General features: G+C 40.1%; 1 protein-coding gene across 2 annotated transcripts in view; it reads right to left on the bottom strand.

Annotated features, from left to right (window-relative positions):
* Fbxo36 (F-box protein 36) overlaps positions 1 to 17,789 on the bottom strand; it is an 83,864-nt gene that overhangs the window by 22,872 nt on the left and 43,203 nt on the right. For both annotated transcript variants that reach the window (XM_047544467.1, XM_047544468.1), the window contains one exon: positions 13,500 to 13,608. In XM_047544467.1, coding sequence (XP_047400423.1) covers positions 13,500 to 13,608 — 109 coding nt within the window. The remainder of the gene's footprint in view (positions 1 to 13,499; positions 13,609 to 17,789) is intronic.

Genomic DNA, 17,789 nt, shown 5'->3' with positions numbered 1-17,789 from the left:
TATTGGTGTTAATTCTTCTTTGAAGGTTTTGTACAACTCAGCTGAGAATCTCTCTGTTCCTGGGCTTTTCTTGATTGGTAAGCTTTTGATGGTGTCTTCTATTTCATTGCTTCTATTTCAAAATGGTTTCTGATTATCTTCTGTACTTCAGTAGTGTCTGTTGTGATATTTCCTTTTTCATCACCAATTTTAGTAATTTGAGTTTTCTCTCTCCTCTTCATTAGTGTGGCTAAGGGTTTATCAATTTTATTTATTTTTTCAAAGAACCAATTTTTTGTTTTGTCAATTTTTTCAATTGTTTCTTTTGTTTCAATTTCATTGATTTTGGCTCTGATTTTAATTATTTCCTATCTTCTAGTGCTTTTGGTGTTGTTTTGTTCTTCTTTTTCTAGGGCTTTGAGATGTAATATTAGGTCATCTATTTGTTGATTTTTTATTCTTTTAATGTATAAGCTCAATGCAATGAATTTTCCTTTTAGCACTGCCTTCATAGCATCCCAGAGATTTTGATATGTTTATTGGTGTTCTCATTACCTCTAAGTATTTTTTTATTTCCTCCCTGATTTCTTCTTTTGTCCATTCATCATTCAATAGCATGCTATTTAGTCTTCAGGTATTGGAGTAGCTTCTATTTTTTATTTTATCATTGATTTCTAGTTTCATTCTGTTATGACCTGATCGAATGTAGGGTAGTATTTCTAGTTTTTTGTATTTGCTGAGAGTTGCTTTGTGGCACATTTTAGAGAAGGATCCATGTACTGCTGAGAAGAAAGTGTATTTGCTCAATGATGGATGAAATACTCTATATATGTCTATTAAGTCTAAATCATTGTTTTATTTAATTCTACAGCTTCTTTGTTTAGTTTTCATTTGGAAGATGTATCCAGTGGTGAGAGAGATGTGTTAAAGTCTCAGTATTATTTTGTTGGGGTCTATTTGATTCTTGAAATTGAGATGGAGTTGTTTGATTATGTAGATGCTGCATTGTTTGGGGCATATATATTTACGATTGTTATGTCTTGTTGGTGTATGATTCTCTTAAGCAGTATGAAATGTTCTTCTTTATCCCTTCTGACTAACTTTGGTTTGAAGTCCTCTTTGCCTGATATGAGGATGGAAACCCCCTGTTTACGTAGTACATGTGAGTGACTTTTTTTTCCCAACCTTTAACCTTCAGTCTGTGGAGGCAGGCCTCTGGGATCCAAGAGGCAGACCTCTGATTTCAGAATGGCTGGCAGGTGTGGGCTGGGTTTCCATAACAGTCCGACTGTGCTCACTTGAAAGAGCCAGATGTTGGAGTCTCTCTCAAACTGGCTAGTCCAGCTTTCTCAAGGCATTGAGGGTTAAGCTGTTCCTCCATGCCAAGAGCTTCTGATTCACAGCACCTTTAAAGTGCACAGGCTTTCTTGGGGAAAAATAACCCTGTTACAATGCAGCCTGAAACGGTAGATATCAGGGAGAATCCCTGGCCCACCAGCAGAATAAGAACAAAAAGAAATGTGTTTTTTTTTTTTTTTTTTTTTTTTAATTAGGAAGAGAAAAAGTCGGTGACATGATTGGCGTTTTGTGTTTTGAGCACTTTAAAATTCCAAGAAAATATGCCCAATGCTCAGAGGTACTTTAGGAAGTCTCTGCCAATGAAGTGTGGTAGGGAAGTGTCGCATTTACTCTTATCCCTCTTAAGTTTAGATAATTTTATGAAATAAACTGACAATAGACAGATAACAAAAAGAAAGAACATGCAAACTTTTTATATGCCTGATAAACAAGAGTGTAAGATGGCTGAGCCTGAGACGGAGCCTCCCGTGAGCCTGGGCTACGGTGGGTAGCTCAGTGGTGGAACGCCCCTCCTGCCCGATCCCCAGCCCCAAGAAAGAAAGAAGAGAAACAAAGGAAGGAAGGAAGAGAAAATGAGGGAAAGGAAGGTGAAGTCACCTGAATGGATAAAACACCTTCCTATGAAGATAATGAAGATTATGATTAAAGCAATGTGGAGTTGGTGAAAGCCAAACAGAGCAAAGGAGCAAAATAGCCCCGGACATGACAGGTGCACATTGGAACCTAGATTATGAAACAACAGTATTGCAAAGCAGTGTGGGATGGCGGAACTCTCCTTTACATGAACACTGCACATCCAGCAACTCAACAAATACCTTCTACACACTTGACTTTGAAAAATAAGTGAAGATTTATTGTTGCAAAAATGTAGAAATCACCTAACTATCCTCAGGAGAGGAAAGACTTGAATAAACTACAGTTTATAGTACAATAAATACTATAATCCAAGCCACTGAAATAAAAGCACTAGATCTGAGACAGCAGAGAGGAAATACAAGGTAGGAAGGAGACTAGGGGAAGGATTGGAGACTGTACCCTCAATCTGAAAACCTTGTGCCAAGTTCCCCACCCTCCCCTCCCCAAGCCGTTCTCTCTCACAGGCCTGCCTCCACATCTCTGAGAAATCCACAGATCTTCACTCACAATCTGAAAGTTACTGGAAATTCATTTTTGAAAACTGCCTTAGCCAGGTATGTAGGCGCATGCCTCTAATCCCCGCCCTTTGGGTAGGCTGAGGCAGGAGGATCGCAAGTTTGCAGACAACTTAGTAAAACCCTGTCTCAAAATTTAAGATATTCAGAATATTCATTAAGTTCAAATTATATTATAAAGAAATCTTCTGGGATGATAAAGTGACAATAACATCACCAAATAAAAAAAAAATTTAAGATATTTTTTAAAAGGGCTGGGATGTAGCTCACTGGTAAAGTGCCTGTGCATTTAAACGCCAGGATCCCATGCACACATACAAAACTGCCCTTTGCACTACCAATTAGCCACAAATACATGAAGTTTTAGAATAGCTTGAGCAGAAGCAGAATCAAAGCAGTGCTTTCTCTGTGTTTCTATGGATCAGATAATGGAGAAGGCAACAATCTAAGGATCCTGAGATTCCACAGACCACCATAAAACCAAGTTGTGCTCACCAGACTGATGTAATCCCCACATACCTACCCAGCAAGTTTCCTTTGCTTTTTTCAAAAAATTTTATTAGTACATTATGGTCATACATAACAGTGGATTAGTTATGCCATATTCCTATAAGCACATAACATTATCTGACCAATCTCACCCCCAAATCACTTCTCCTTCCCTTCCCACCTCTCCCTCCATCCCCTTGCCTACTCTACTATGTCCCTTTAGTATTATTTTTAATTAGTGCATTGTAATCATATACATAAGTGATTTATTATGGTATATTTGTACATGGAAAGTTTCCTTTAAAAGAAGAGCTAGAGGCTGAGTGAGGAGGCCTGTAATCCCAGCAACTTGGAAGGCTGAGGCAGGAGGATCACAGGTTCAAAGTCAGCCTCAACAACTTAGAGAGGGCCTAAGGAACTTAGTAAGGCCCTGTCTCAAAATGAAAAATAAAAAGGGTTGGGGGTGTGGCTCAGTGGTTAAGAGTCCCTGGATTCAAAAAAGAAAAAAGAAAAAGAAAGAAAGAAAAAGAAGAAGGGAAAAAAGAAAGAAAGAAAAGTGGTTAACAAAAATATGAAAAATCCCGGCATTAGGGAAATACAAATCAAAACCACACTGAGATTTCTTCTTGTTCCTGTCAGAACGGCAGTCATTCAGAACACAAACCACAGGGCTGGGGTTGTGACTCAGTGCAGGACGCTTGCCTAGCACAGGAGAAGCACTGGACTGGATCCTCAGCACCACACAAAAATTAATTATTTAATTAATTAAATAAAGGTATTGTGTCCATCTACAACTAAAAAAAGATTTTTTTTAAAAGAATAATACACATTGGGTACAGTGGCTCACAACTGTAGTCCTGGTGACTCAGGAGGCTAAGGCAGAAGGACTGCAGGTTCAAGGTAGAGATACTCTGAGCAACTTAGTGAGACCCTGTTTGAAAATAAAAAATATAAAAGGGCTGGGATGTGGCTCCATGGTCAAGTACACCTGGATTTAATGTCCAGTATCAAAAAAAAAAAAAAAAAAAGCAATAATAAATGCTGGAGAGGATGTAGAGAAAAAGGAACCCTTTGTACTGTTGATGGGACTGTAAATTAGTAAAACTACTATGGATATCAGTATGGAGATTCCTTAAAAGTCTAAGAATGAAACCACCATATGCCCCAGCTGGACCACTCCTCAGTATTTATCCTGAAAAATTAAAGTCATACTACAATGATTCATGCATATCCATGCCTCTGAGAGCAGCACATCCACAATTTCCAAATTATGGAACCAGCCTAAGTGTCCATCGATGGATGAACAGATAAAGAAAATGTGATATATATACACAACAGTATTTTATTCAGCTGTAAAGAAGGATGAAATTATGTCATTTACAGGAAAATGAATGGAATTTGAGAACAATATGTTAAGTGAAATAAGACAAACTAAGAAAGTAAGGGTTGTATGTTTTCTCTCATATGTGGAAGTTACGGAGAAAAAAGGAAAAGAAAGACAATCATGAGGGAATCTCATGAAAATTGAAGAAAGATCAGTAGAGCAGAAGGAAAGAACCAGGGAGAAGGAGAAGGGAAAGCTAAGGGGAAAGACTGGGGAATGACATTTGGCCAAATTATTTTGTTATATCAGGTGCATCTACAAATATGTAACAATGAATCCCCCAGTCATTTCCTCAGATCTTTAAAGTTCTCAGAAAAAAGATACAAACTTCAGAGACAAATGGACAAAGGATGCAAACAGGCAAATTACAGAAGGAACAGAAGTGGCAATTAAACATGACAGGATGTTCAGCTTGCTGGCTATCCATAAAAATGCTAATTAAACATGATGCTATTTTTAACATCTGGTTGGACAAGATTAAAAAGAATAGCAATATCTAATTAACAATGGCAAAGGTGTAAGAAAATAACTATGTCCTCCTGTTGCATAAAATGTAATGCATACAGCAGTCTTTGGGCAGGGCAATTTGTGAAGCTAGTTAAGTGACTGGTATTATATAAGTTCTGAATTATTCAAAATTGAAATATTATGACATCAAAATATTAATGAACCTCATATTAGGCAGAAATGTTGAAATAATGTAAGCTCCTTAATGTAAAATTCTTTCAAAAATAGTATGAAGCTGGCATAATTATAAAGGTTAAATGCTCTGCTTGTAGAAGGCGAACGTGCTGCCTCCCACCGCGGTGTCACGGAGCTGGTTAACAGAACACCACCCTTCATCAAGTCGACCTTGAATTATGCAAGGTCTTCAGGAGTTCACCCTCAGACAAAATCCACCGAGACGTATGATGTGCAGAGCTTAGGACTTAGAATTCTATGTGATTTCATTAAGATGGCAGATATATATGTCACAGAATGTACCTAAAGGCTTCTGTATGGATAGCAAAACTAAGAGACCATCTGAAAATGATTATCAAATGAGGGCTGTATATCTGTACAACAGAATACCATAGAGTCTTAGAAAAGTATGGGCTACTGGTTCATGTACAATAACAATAAAGTGCAACAACTTAAAGAATGAAAGATAAAATCTAAATATATTTTTATATACACATATACACAATTCAAACAGAATTCAAATGCAAATGAAATTGCTTATAATGGTTTTCTCTAGTGAAGGGATCTTGTAAGACAGAATTTTCACTTTAAGATTTTTTAAAGTATAATAGCTAGAATTTACTGAGTACTTACTATATGCCAGGCAGATTTTAAGCACTTCATTTAATCCTTTAAAATACCCTATAAAGTAGATACTGTCATTATTTTCATTAACAACAGTTGAGAAAACTGAGACACAGAAAGATCAAATGATTTGCTCAAGGTCACATGTCTAGCGGGTTTTAGGGTCAGGATTTCACCAAGGTAGTTTGTATTAAGCGACATTCTTAATCACCATGCCAACAGTTCTACATACTTTGTAGTATATGAATGACTATTTTTCTTTCAGTACTGGGCATTGAACTAGGGTGCTCTACCACTGAGCTATATCCCCAGGCTTTTTAATTTTTATTTTGAGACAGGGTCTCACTAAGTATCCAAAGCTGGTCTCAAACTTGTGATCCTCCTGCCTCGGCCTCCGGAGTTGCTGGGATGATAGATATGTGGCAGCGCACGTGGCGTATAGAGGTTACTTTATACCTATCTGTACAGAAACATGCCTATTCCACAATTAAATAAAGTATGTCTGCTTTGATTTTTATTCAAGCAGAAGTGGATAGTCTTTCCATGACATGGTTCTTTTGCAGCCAAAGAGTTTATAAACTCTTACTATAAGGAATTCATGATATTGTACACATAATAGTATGATATTGGAAGCAATCAATCCAGACCTTTAACTGATAAGTCAGCTTATCATTGCTGTGCAAAATACCTGAGAAAAACATCTTAAAGGAGAAAATATTTATTTCGGCTCATACTTTCAAAGGTTTCAGTCCATGGTCAGCTGACTGCATTATTTCTGGGCCTGTGATGTGGCAGTACATTATGGTGGAAGAGCATGGAGGAGCAAAGCTGTCCATCTTATTGTAGCCAAGAAGCAAAGAGAGTGAGATAAAGGGGCTAGAGACAATATAAAGTTCCCAAGTGCACACCTGCAAGGACATACCACCTCCAACTAGGTCCTCCTCCTACGTTTTCCATCACCTATCAATAATTCATGCAGGGGGCTGGGGAGATAGCTCACTCGGTAGAGTGCTTGCCTTGCAAGCACAAGGCCCTGGGTTCGATCCCTAGCACCCAAAAAAAAAAAATAATAATAATAATAATAATTCATGCAGTTAGTATTCCATCAGTGGGTTAATCCATTGAGGAGGTTGGAGTCTTCATGATTCATTCACTTCCCCCAAAGCCCCACCTCTAAACATTGCTGAACTGGGGACCAAGCTTTCATCACATGCGCCTTGGGGGACATTACAGATCCAAACTATAACATGGCCCCTGTAATGATTTGGATATGAAGTGTCCCCCAAAAGCTCATGTGTGAGACAATGCAAGATGGTTTACAGGAGAAATAATTGGGTTATGAGAGTCTTAACCCAATCAGTGAATTAACCCCTGGAGGGGATTAACTGAGTGACTGAGTAGTAACTAATGGTGGGTAGGGTATGGCTGGAAGACATGGGAATTAGGGTGTGCCTTTGGGGTATATATTTTGTATCTGGCAAATGGAGTCTCCCTCTCTCTCTCTCTCTCTGCTTTCTGATCATCATGTGAGCTGCTTCCCTCCACCATACTCTTCCTCCATGATGTTCAGCCTCACCTCAAGCCCAGAGGAATAGAGCCAGCCGTCAATGGACTGAGACCTCGGAAACTGTGAGCCTTCAAATAAACTTTTCCTACTCTACAATTATTCTGCTTGGGTCTGACTAAAACAGCCCCCAAAGACTCATATTCATCTCATCATGTAACATGCATCCAGTCATTCTCCAAGAGTCCCAAGAGTCTTAACTGTTCCAGCATCACTCAGAAGTCCAAGTCTAAGGTCTGCTCTGAAACTCAAGGCCATTCTTAACTGCGAGCCTCTGTAAAACTCAAAAGGTAAGTTACATGTTTCCAGCATTCAGTGGTGGGATAGGCACAGGATAAATGTTCCCACCGCAAAATATGAGTTTTTTGCAGAAAGGAGAGATGAATCAAAACCAGACCAAACAGTAAATCCTGTAGCTCTAAGTCTGGCAACCAGGGTGTATGAACTCCAAAAGACTGAGGCTGCCCTGCCTGTGTGGCCTTGCCAGGTGCAGCCATATGACCTCTCTCCTTTCCTGGCTCTTGCGGCCTACAGCTTTCCTCAGCAGATGTTCCACATTGCTGGCATCTCTTAATTCCTGGTTTCGCCACTACTTCCCTCTCAGAGCTTCACATTGCCCTCTCGGGGCTGCCTGCAAGGATTCTACCCTGACATATGTTGCTTGGCCTCCCAGGCCTTCCTTTTGATATCTCAGTGGAAGGCAGGTGTGTTGGCTCCCAGCAACTCAGGGGGCCGAGGCAGAAGGACACAAGTTCCAGGACAGTCTCAGCAACTCGGAGAGACCCTCACTAACTTAGCAAGATGTTCTAAAAATAATGTGAAAAAAAAGGTACTTTCTTCATTGTATATTTCTGGCTCCTTTGTCTAGTATGAGGTAACTATATTTATGTGGGTTTGTCTCTGTGTCCTCTATTCTGTACCACTGGTCTGCCTATTTTGGTTCCAATACAGTGGGAGAAAATCTTTTCCACCCGCACTTCAGATAGAACACTAATCTCCAAAATTTATAAAGAACTTAAAAAACTTTACACCAAAAATACAAAGAACCCAATCAAAAAATGGGCCAAGGAACTGGGCAGACACTTCACAGAAGAAGATATACAGGCGATTAATAAACATATGAAAAAGCGTTCAACATCTCTAGTAATTAGAGAAATGCAAATTAAAACAACTCTAAGATTTCATCTTACTCCAATTAGAATGGCTCTTACAAGAACACAAACAATACTAGATGTTGGCATGGATGTGGGGGAAAGGGCAAACTTTTACATTGCTGGTATAGTTGCAAATTGGTGCAGCCACTCTGGAAATCAGTGTGGAGAATCCAGAAAACTTGGAATGGACCCACCATTTGACCCAGTTATCCCACTCCTTTGTTTATACCCAAAGGACTTAAAATTACCATACTATAGAGATGCAGCCACATCAATGTTTATAGCAGCTCGATTCACAATAGCTAAACTTTGGAACCAACCTAGATGCTCTTCAACAGATGAATGGATAAAGAAAATGTGGTACATATGCACAATGGAACATTACTCAGCCTTAAAGAAGAATGAAATTATGACATCTGCAGATAAATGGATGGAATTAGAGAATATCATGCTGAGTGAAATAAGCCAATCCCAAAAAACCAAAAGCCAAATGTTTTCCCTGATAAGTGGTGATGATATATAACGGGGATGGGAGGTGGGAGGTTAGAGAAGAATGGAGGAACTTTAGATTACATAGAGGGAAATGACAGGGAGGAGGTGGGGGAGATGAAAAATGGTGGACTGAGACAGACATCATGACCCTAAGCACATGTATGATTACACAAATGGTATGAATCTACATCGTGCACAACCACAGAAATGAAAAGATGTACCCCATTTGTGTACAATGAACCAAAATGCAGACTGTAAAAATTTTTAAAAATTAAAAAAAAAAGGTCGGGAGCTGTAGCTCAGCAGCCTGTGTTCAGTCTCCAGTACAGAAAAGAGGTGGCGTCTTGGTGGAAGCCTCCATGACCTGTGACTCCTACGTTCTTCATGCCTGCAAGACCAGTGGATGATGCACAAGTAGCTGGACCTACTTGGACCATGACTGCAACAGTCCTGAGTGCCTGGGCAGCTGACGTAGTCAAAGGAATCCAGGAGAAATGATTCACAGGTGGCCCTGTGCAAACAGCTTGCCCTAGAGCTGTCTTTTTGAAGCAAAGTCTTTCAAATGAGTTTACATTTTAAATCCCAAAGACTTTTATTAACCTAGCGATTGGGTTATGATTTTCATGATCTAGTCATTTTACCTCCTGCATTAGCATAGGATCTTTGGGGGATCACCTCATATACAAAAAAGTAACACTGAGGTTACAGATGTGTGCCACTGTGCCCAGTCTTGGCTTCTTTTTAGTGGCACTAATTTCTTCAGCAACCATCTCTTCCTTAAACCCAATTTTGTGGGTTTTGTGACCAAACTGTGAGTTTTCAAACTTTTTTTTTTTTGTACTGAAGATTTAATCCAGGGGCACTTGACCACTGAGTTACATCCCCAAAACTTTCTAGTTTTGACTTGAGACAGGTTCTTACTAAGTTACTGAGGGTCTCACTAAATTGCTGAGACTGGCCTTGAACTTGTGATCCTCTTGCCTCAGTCTCCTGAGTTGCTGAGATTGCGCACATGTTCCACTGCATCCAGCTGTTTTTCAAACCTTTCTGATCTGTTTTTTGTTCTTCATTCTCACAGTAAACATAGCAGCTAGTGATATCCATGTTATTACCTGAATGCTTTGCTGCCTTGAAATTTCCTCTACCAGATTAATTAGTCTATTGCCTTTAAACTCAGCCTTTCTCAAAGTCTCAGGAAATGAATAAAATGTAGACAAGTTCTTTGCCAAAATGTAACATGAATGGCCTCTAGTCCAATTCTTGATAGGGTCCTAATTCCCATCCAGAATCTCATGAGCACAGTCTTTACTGTCTGCATTCCTATTAGCATTCTGTTCTTCCAAGATCACACCAGAATCATCTATTAAACTCTGTTGACAACATTGTAGGGCTTCTCTTACTGGACCTCCAAACCTTTCCAGACTCCTCCCACAAATTGGCTCTGAAGACTTCTGAACCACATGGTCAGGCAAAGTCACAGAATTGGTACCAATTTTCCAAGTTAGTCAGCTTTACATCATTGTAACAAAACACCTGAGAAAAGAATTCATTCTGGCTCATGGTTGCAAAGATTTCAGTCCATGGTCAGCTGACTTCTTGGTTTCTGAGCCTATGGTGAACAGTACATTATGGCAAAAAGGTGTGGCAGGGCAAAGTGTCTCACCTCTTGGCAGACAGGAAACAGAAAGGAGAGATAAAGGGGTCAGGGATAAGACAAACCCTTCCAGAGTCTGACTCCAGTGACCTAATTCCTCCAATTAGACCCCATCCTACATGTTTTACCACCTCCCAATAGCCTATTCAATTATGGTACTGAATTGGTGCATGGTGGTACACACCTGTAAACCCAGTAACTCAGGAGGTTAAAGCAGGAGAACCACAAGTTCAAGGTCAGACTCAACAATTTAGTGAGCTCCTCAGCAACCTAGCAAGACCCTGTCTCAAAATAAAAAAAACAAGTAAATAAAAAGAACTGGGGAATATACCACAGTGGTAAAGCACCCCTGGGTGCAATCCTTAGTACCAAATTTTTATTTCAAGACACTGTTTCAAAATAAAATTTTAAATTGGACATGGTGGTGCACACCTATAATCCCAGAGACAAAGGAGGCTGAGGCAGGAAGCTTGCAAGTTCAAAGCTAGTCTTAGCAATTTAGCAGGGCCTTCGTGAGACCCTGTCTCAAAATAAAAAATAAAATAAAATAAAAAGGGCTGGGATGCGACTCAGAGGATAAGGACTCCTGCACTCAATATCCAGTACCAAATTAATCAAATTAATTAATTAATTAATTAAAATTTTACAAAGGGTTGGGGATTTAGCCCAGTAGCAAAGTGCTTGCCTAACATGTGTGAGGTCCTGGGAACCACTCCTATTACTACTATATCATCGTCATCATAATCAATGACTAGACTTGACTTTTTTGACTTTCCATGCTTAATCCTGGCAATGTCAATATTTCCCTATAAGACCTTGAAAAGTCACATTCTTTCTAAATCTCATTTGTGAAATGGGAATAATATTTATCTTATATGGATATTCTAACAATAAAATGAGAACATTCACATGAAAGTACTTGATATTAATAACATTGCTAACTATATAACTAATAAGAATTTCTAGAGCGACTCCTAGGTTTAAAATTTTAGTATTAATGGGCTGGGGATATAGCTCAGTTGGTAGAGTGCTTGCCTTGCAAGCACAAGGCCCTGGGTTCAAATCCCCAGCACTGCAAAAAAAAAAAAAAAAAAAATTTAGTATTAAGAAAAAATTATTAGAGTTTAGTTGAAAAAAGTTCCTTTAGAGACACACACTGAGCCAGACACAGTGGCACATGTCTGTAATCACAGCAAACTGAGAGGCTAAGGCAGGAGGCTGATAAGTTTAAAGCCAACCTCAGCAACTTAGTGAGACCATCAGCAACTTAATGAGATCCAGTCTCAAAATTTAGAAACATAATCAGAGGGGGTAGGATGTAGCTCAGTGGTAAGTACTCCTGGATTTAATCCCCAGCACAATAAACAAAAAACAAACAAACAGGCAGACACATATTGAAGTAGCTTAAGAGGAAATGATGCAACAATGGAATTTGCTTCAAAATAATCCAGAGGGAACAAATGACTCATTTATAGCTTGTTTGACCACATGGTATGTTTCTTTGAGACTGGGCTATGGGTACTTGGGAGTTCATGAAAAAAAAAAAAAATTCTGTCTTCTTTTTATGTTTGAAATTTTCAAATTGAGGAAGGTTAAAATAATTGGGAGACCATTAGGCTAAGAGAGCTCCAGTGCCCTGACTTCACACCCAAGCAAACGGAAGCCCAGCTGGGAGTGAACGGTCCTAGCCCAGGAAAACAAAATGTAAGGTCAACTAATCAGCAACTGGAGAACTACTAATCAGATGCCGCCAACTTACCTCCAACTGGGACTTTCCACTTAAACCAGTCAAATATTTTCCTTGTTTTACCTCTACGAACACCTTATATAAGTTTTCCCTTTCTGTCCCCATGATTGGGCCCAAACTGCTTGTGGTTTGCACCACCCAATTCATGGACTGCTGCCTACTCAAACCCTGTAAAATGTTAATGTGTGCCTGTTTATCTTTCAATAGGAGGAAGAAAGGAAAAGAGAAATTGGAAAGAAATTTCTGTTACTTAGTCTAACATTCTACTTAAGACTACTTCTCCAGAAAATCTTGATATAAAAGGAACAGAGGGCTGAGGTGGAGCTCAGTGGTATAGCACTTACCCAGCCTGCTTGAGGTCAGGAAGGAAAAAAAAGAGAGAGAAGAAATGGGAATTTCATTTTATTCGTTTTTTTAATCTCTATTTTCTTATAAACAGATTTTAAATGACTGGCAAGATGCATAAGAGTTCAAGCATTTGATAATTTCATTAAGTTTTCGAATAACCTTTTAAGATATTTTTAACTAAAAGAAACTCATTTTATTTAATTATTTTATTTAATTTATTTTTCTAATATGCAAAGTTGAATGCAGGGGTGCTTTACCATTAAGCTACATCCTCAGTACTTTTTATTTTTTATTTTGAGAGAGGGTCCTGCTAAGTTGCTGAGGCAGGCCTCAAACTTACAATCCTCCTGACTCAGCTGACATTACAAGCATGCACTGTTATACCCGACTAGGAAAGTCATTTTAAAAAAACTATAGCAAAAAAAAAAAAAAAAAAAAAAAAAATTAATATTTGTTAATAGAATCCATGTTAATGTGGAACACTTTAAGATTTTTCCCAAAAGAAATTTCAGGATATTTTAACAATTTTCTGCTTTTTAAGAATCCAATATTCTATATTAATTATATATCAGTACTTCCAAAGATGATTTATTTGATTTCTCTGACAAAAATCTATCGCTGGGCTCAGGATGTAGCTCAGTGGTAGAGCTCCTGCCTAGTATGCATGAAGCCCTGGGTTCCATCTCCAGTACAAAAACAAACAAAAAAAACCATGAAATATCTGTCACTGGGGCTTGGGGTGGAGTACTAGAGCACTCACCTAGCATGTGTAAGGCCTTGGTTTCAATCTCCAGTGCAATAAATAAATAAAAACCTATCACTAACTATAGAGAACCCAACAGCAATAAGTACATAATATGTTCCCTTCCTTACCTTGAAGGTGTGAATTCTCTAGGAAGTCTTCATGAGTTTCTTTTATTTCTCCAGGTTTTGATGATCGATACTCACTCCTCAGAGATATCTTCCACCATCTAAAGATTACCTGCAATTGAATAGAAAGTGCCATGTTAAAACTGATTCCAATCCCAGCAGCTATGCTGTTTGGGGTTTTGAAAGATCACTGTGGCTTTTTATTTTTTATTTTGAGAGAGGGTCTTGCTAAGTTGTGAAAGATCACCTCCAGGCTGAGGCTGGAGGATCACACGTTTGAGGCCAGCCTTGGCAACTTAGTGCAATCCTGCTTCAAAATAAAAACTAGAAAGAGCTGGGGGTGTACCTCAGTGGTGGAGCACCCTTGGGTTCAATCCACAGTGCTGAACAAAATCTGTCAGGTCCATGATGATGAAATCACCCTCTGCCAAGTGGTTGTTTCCTTGAGAACAGAGATCCTCTAACTTGGGGAGCCAGTTCCAAAGTAATTGCTGGGCTCTCCTACTTCCTTCCCAGGCAGCAGGGCAGACTCTCATGGATAATTTCCTCCAAAAGCATGACAGTTACATGAGAGAGACAGGAAAAGCACTGTTGTGCTTTGCATGATGCATGAAAATGTGTCATACGCGGGGACACTTCTTGGTAACAGATCTGGAAGAGTGTGTTCGACTTCTCTGAGATTTTGTTCGTCTGAAGCAAACCTCATTCCATGGCACGGAATGCCCTTTCTTCATTGGTTTCACGGTGGTGTCAACTACTGGGTCTGCTGAAAGTCCCTTGAAACAGACCCAGCTTTGGTCATGTAAACCAAAAATGGAGCTGGGTAGTGAAATGAGATGACAAAACTTCCACCAATTTGGGAACCAGACTGTTTGCTGCACTTGGATGATGATGTGAGAGGAAAGGTGGGCAGTCCAGTCACATTGGGGGTCAGGGCATCGAGGTAAGGACTTGGAGGCAAGGAGCCCGTCCTGTGGCCCATGTCTAATCCCAGCTACTGGGGAGGCAGGAGAATCGAAGGTTCAAGGCCAGCCTGGGCAGCTTGGTGAGTCCCTGTCTCAAAATAAAAATGAACAGGCTGGGGATGTAGCTCAGTGGTAGAGTGCTTGCCTAGCCCTGAGTTCAATGCCCACTACAGCAAGCAAACAAAAAAAGAAGGTGGAGGGCAGACAGTCCAGTCCATAACCAAGGGGCATTACAGAAGAAATTGCATGCATTTTTGAGCAATGTAGTCTGGACGATTTATTTAGTCTCCCAAATAAAGCATACCTTTCCTTTCTCTTAAATATTAATACTAAATATTATAAATGATATTTTCTTTCTATTGAATGAAGATACCAGGCAGTCTGGATCTAATGTCCAGGAGGTTTTTCACATTGTTTTTGGTTTTTGTTTTTTTCAGTACTGGCGACTGAACCCAGGCTTGCTCTACCACTGAGCTATATCCCTAGCCCTTTCTGTTTTTATATTTTGAGAGAGGGTCTCACTGAGTTATCAAGGCTGACCTGAACTTGCCATCTTCCTACCTCCATCTTCCAAGTCTCTGAAATTACAGGTATTCAACACCATGCCTGGCAATCTAGAATTTTGGGGACTGGGAAGTAAAAAAATAATGTAGTCCAGCCAGGCACATGCCTGTAATTCTAGCAACTCAAAGACTGAGATAGGAGGATGGCCAATTGGAGGCCAGCCTCGGCAATTTAGTGAGATCCTGTCTCAAAACAGGGTACAGTGGTACAGCACCCCTGGCTTCAATCCCCATTATCACTAAATCTCTCTCTTATAATAGTAACAATTATTATAATTTAGTCCATTTCCTACAACCATCCTGCACATGAGCAAAGTTTCAGAGAGGTGTTTTATGCTAGGTGTTTTATGACGGCGGGAACAAGTTCAGACTGAATTCCACCGCAAGAGCAACAGTGCCATGGAGGTGCCACAAGAGCCCAAACTCATTCCTGGAGGTCCAGCAGAGACCCCCACTTGCCATTCCCCCAGGTGCTCTCTGGCTACCTTTGCGTAACTTCTCCCATGTTATAATGAAAGGGTCAGCTACACCTGCTGATCCAGAGCAAGCAGCAAAATACCTGGTTAAGGCAACGTTCTGGAAAAAAATAGTTCTAGAGCCAAACTGGATTCTCCAGCTGGGTGATGCAGCCTTACCACTCGCCATGTTCAAAGGCAGGCAGAGGGGGTTGTGCAGCTTGGTACCCAGCGTTCCACTGACTTTACCCGACATTCCTGGGCCTGACTCAGGAGGCGATTATTTACAGTGCCTGTCACTTGCTTGTTGGAGGGGTGATCCCTGGGGCCTGGATTCAGATTAAGGCGCACACCAGCTTCTCTCAGTCTCCCGAGGGGTTTAAATTACCCAGAATGTATCACCTACCTAAGGAAACTGACTGGCAAGGACCAGAGTCCTCCTCGCTCCTGACGTGGGAGTTCCTCCTTCATACACAACTTGCCCTCTGCAGTGAAGCGTCCGCCTCACAATTCCGCCTTGTCAAGACTCAGGTATGTCCCGTATAATATACTTATCAGAAGAGGAAAATAGATATTTTGTGCCATGTATTTTCTCTTGGATTGGTGATGATTTTTTTTTTTTTGGTAAGTGATAAAACACTATTTTGGTGAGGACAAGGGAAACGGAGAGTCCCTGAAAATCACTGAGAGGAGCAGGCGTGGTAGCACACACCTGTAATCCCAAGACTAGGGAGGCTGAGGCCAGGCTGGGCAACTTGGTGAGATCCCAACTCAGAAAGAAAGAAAGAAAAAAGAAAAACAAACTGCCCAGCTTGCCCAGCATGAGTGAGGCCCTGGGGAAGATCCCCAGTGTGGCGAGGGACATGCATTTCCTTAGGGATTTGGACACACACCACCCAACCAATTCATACTCCTCTTAGTGTTCTCTTCAGTACTGGGGGTCAGAGCCAGGACCTCTGCATGCTAGGCAGGCACTCCACCACTCAACTCCCTCCCCAGCCCTTCATTTTTATTTTTGATAAATTGCCCAGGCTGGCCTCAAAGTTGTGATCCTCCTGCTTTAGGCACCTGAGTCTTTGAGGTCACAGGTAGGAGCCACAGTGCCCAACTAATATCCATTCCCTTTGATGTATATATTCTATTTTAAGAATTTAACCTATGGAATTTTATCAGAAAAAAAAACACATTTTTAGAAAGATTTATCAGAGATGTGTACATTTTTATAAGGATGGTTATCATAGCTGAATTATGATAATGAACAATCACAATCTATCCAAGGCTCAATAGTGGGACTAGTTAAGTAACTATCACACATTAGATGATGCAAAGAATACTCTGCAAACAACAAAACAACTTCTGGAAAAATAATAACACGGGTATCTGGGTGTGATGGCACATACCTGTAATCCCAGTGATGTGGGAGGCTGAGGCAGGCAGATTACAAGTTTAAGGCCAGCCTCAGGAATTTAGCAAGATGCTGTCTCAAATTTAAAAAAAAAAAAAAATTTAAATACAAAAAGAAAAATGAAAGGGCTCTCATGTAGCTTAGTGGTAGAGCACCCTGAGTCCAATCCCCAGTACTACAAAATAGAAACAAAAAAGAATAATGCAGGACAATGTTAATAATCATTTGGTAAAGGGCTCAAAAGTGTATGACTGGTTCAAATATTCAAAGGAAAATATTTATTATACAGGAGGAAGGAACATTAGTTGTGGCAGTAAGTGAACTGTGTCACACAACAGATGACAGATGCAGCTTGAAGTGAGCTTGACTGAGAAGTGCCACCCCAGTACTTGTAAGAGGGTGGCATCTATTATGGTATTAGCATATTTTAAATCATATATACACATACAAAGTTGTCATCATTTATTTCATCTCTTTGGAAACTTTATAATGTATCAATAGTGCTTTACACATTTTGGATCTTATTGACTTGGAATGTTCTATTAGTGTCTTATTAGTATGCCTGCAAGAAAAGCCACAGAGGAGCTCCCGGCCAGTTTTGCAAGACTGTTTACACCTGGTGGAACACGGAGTCCACTGTACTCACCCCAGGTTTCAGGACTTCTCCCAACCACCTGTGAGCCATGTAAGACTGTCTTTTCATGGGTGAAGAAACCCATCCAGTGGAATTAGACAACCTGCAAGAGCCCCCCTCTCCCAGGTTGTGGCTGACCTGGAATCTGTGCCCGTTCACTGCCTCACCCTCCCCAGGAGAGGCAGCCACCAGCCTCATGATAGGACACTTGCTTTACTATAGGAGACACTCCAATATTTGGTATCCTAATAGAAATCATGTGGCCAGGGGT

The sequence above is a fragment of the Sciurus carolinensis genome, chromosome 3 (assembly GCF_902686445.1).
Source record: "Sciurus carolinensis chromosome 3, mSciCar1.2, whole genome shotgun sequence".
Lineage (NCBI taxonomy): Eukaryota > Metazoa > Chordata > Mammalia > Rodentia > Sciuridae > Sciurus > Sciurus carolinensis.
The sequence above is the reverse complement of the archived record's forward strand: the minus strand, read 5'-3'. Positions and strand labels throughout refer to the sequence as shown.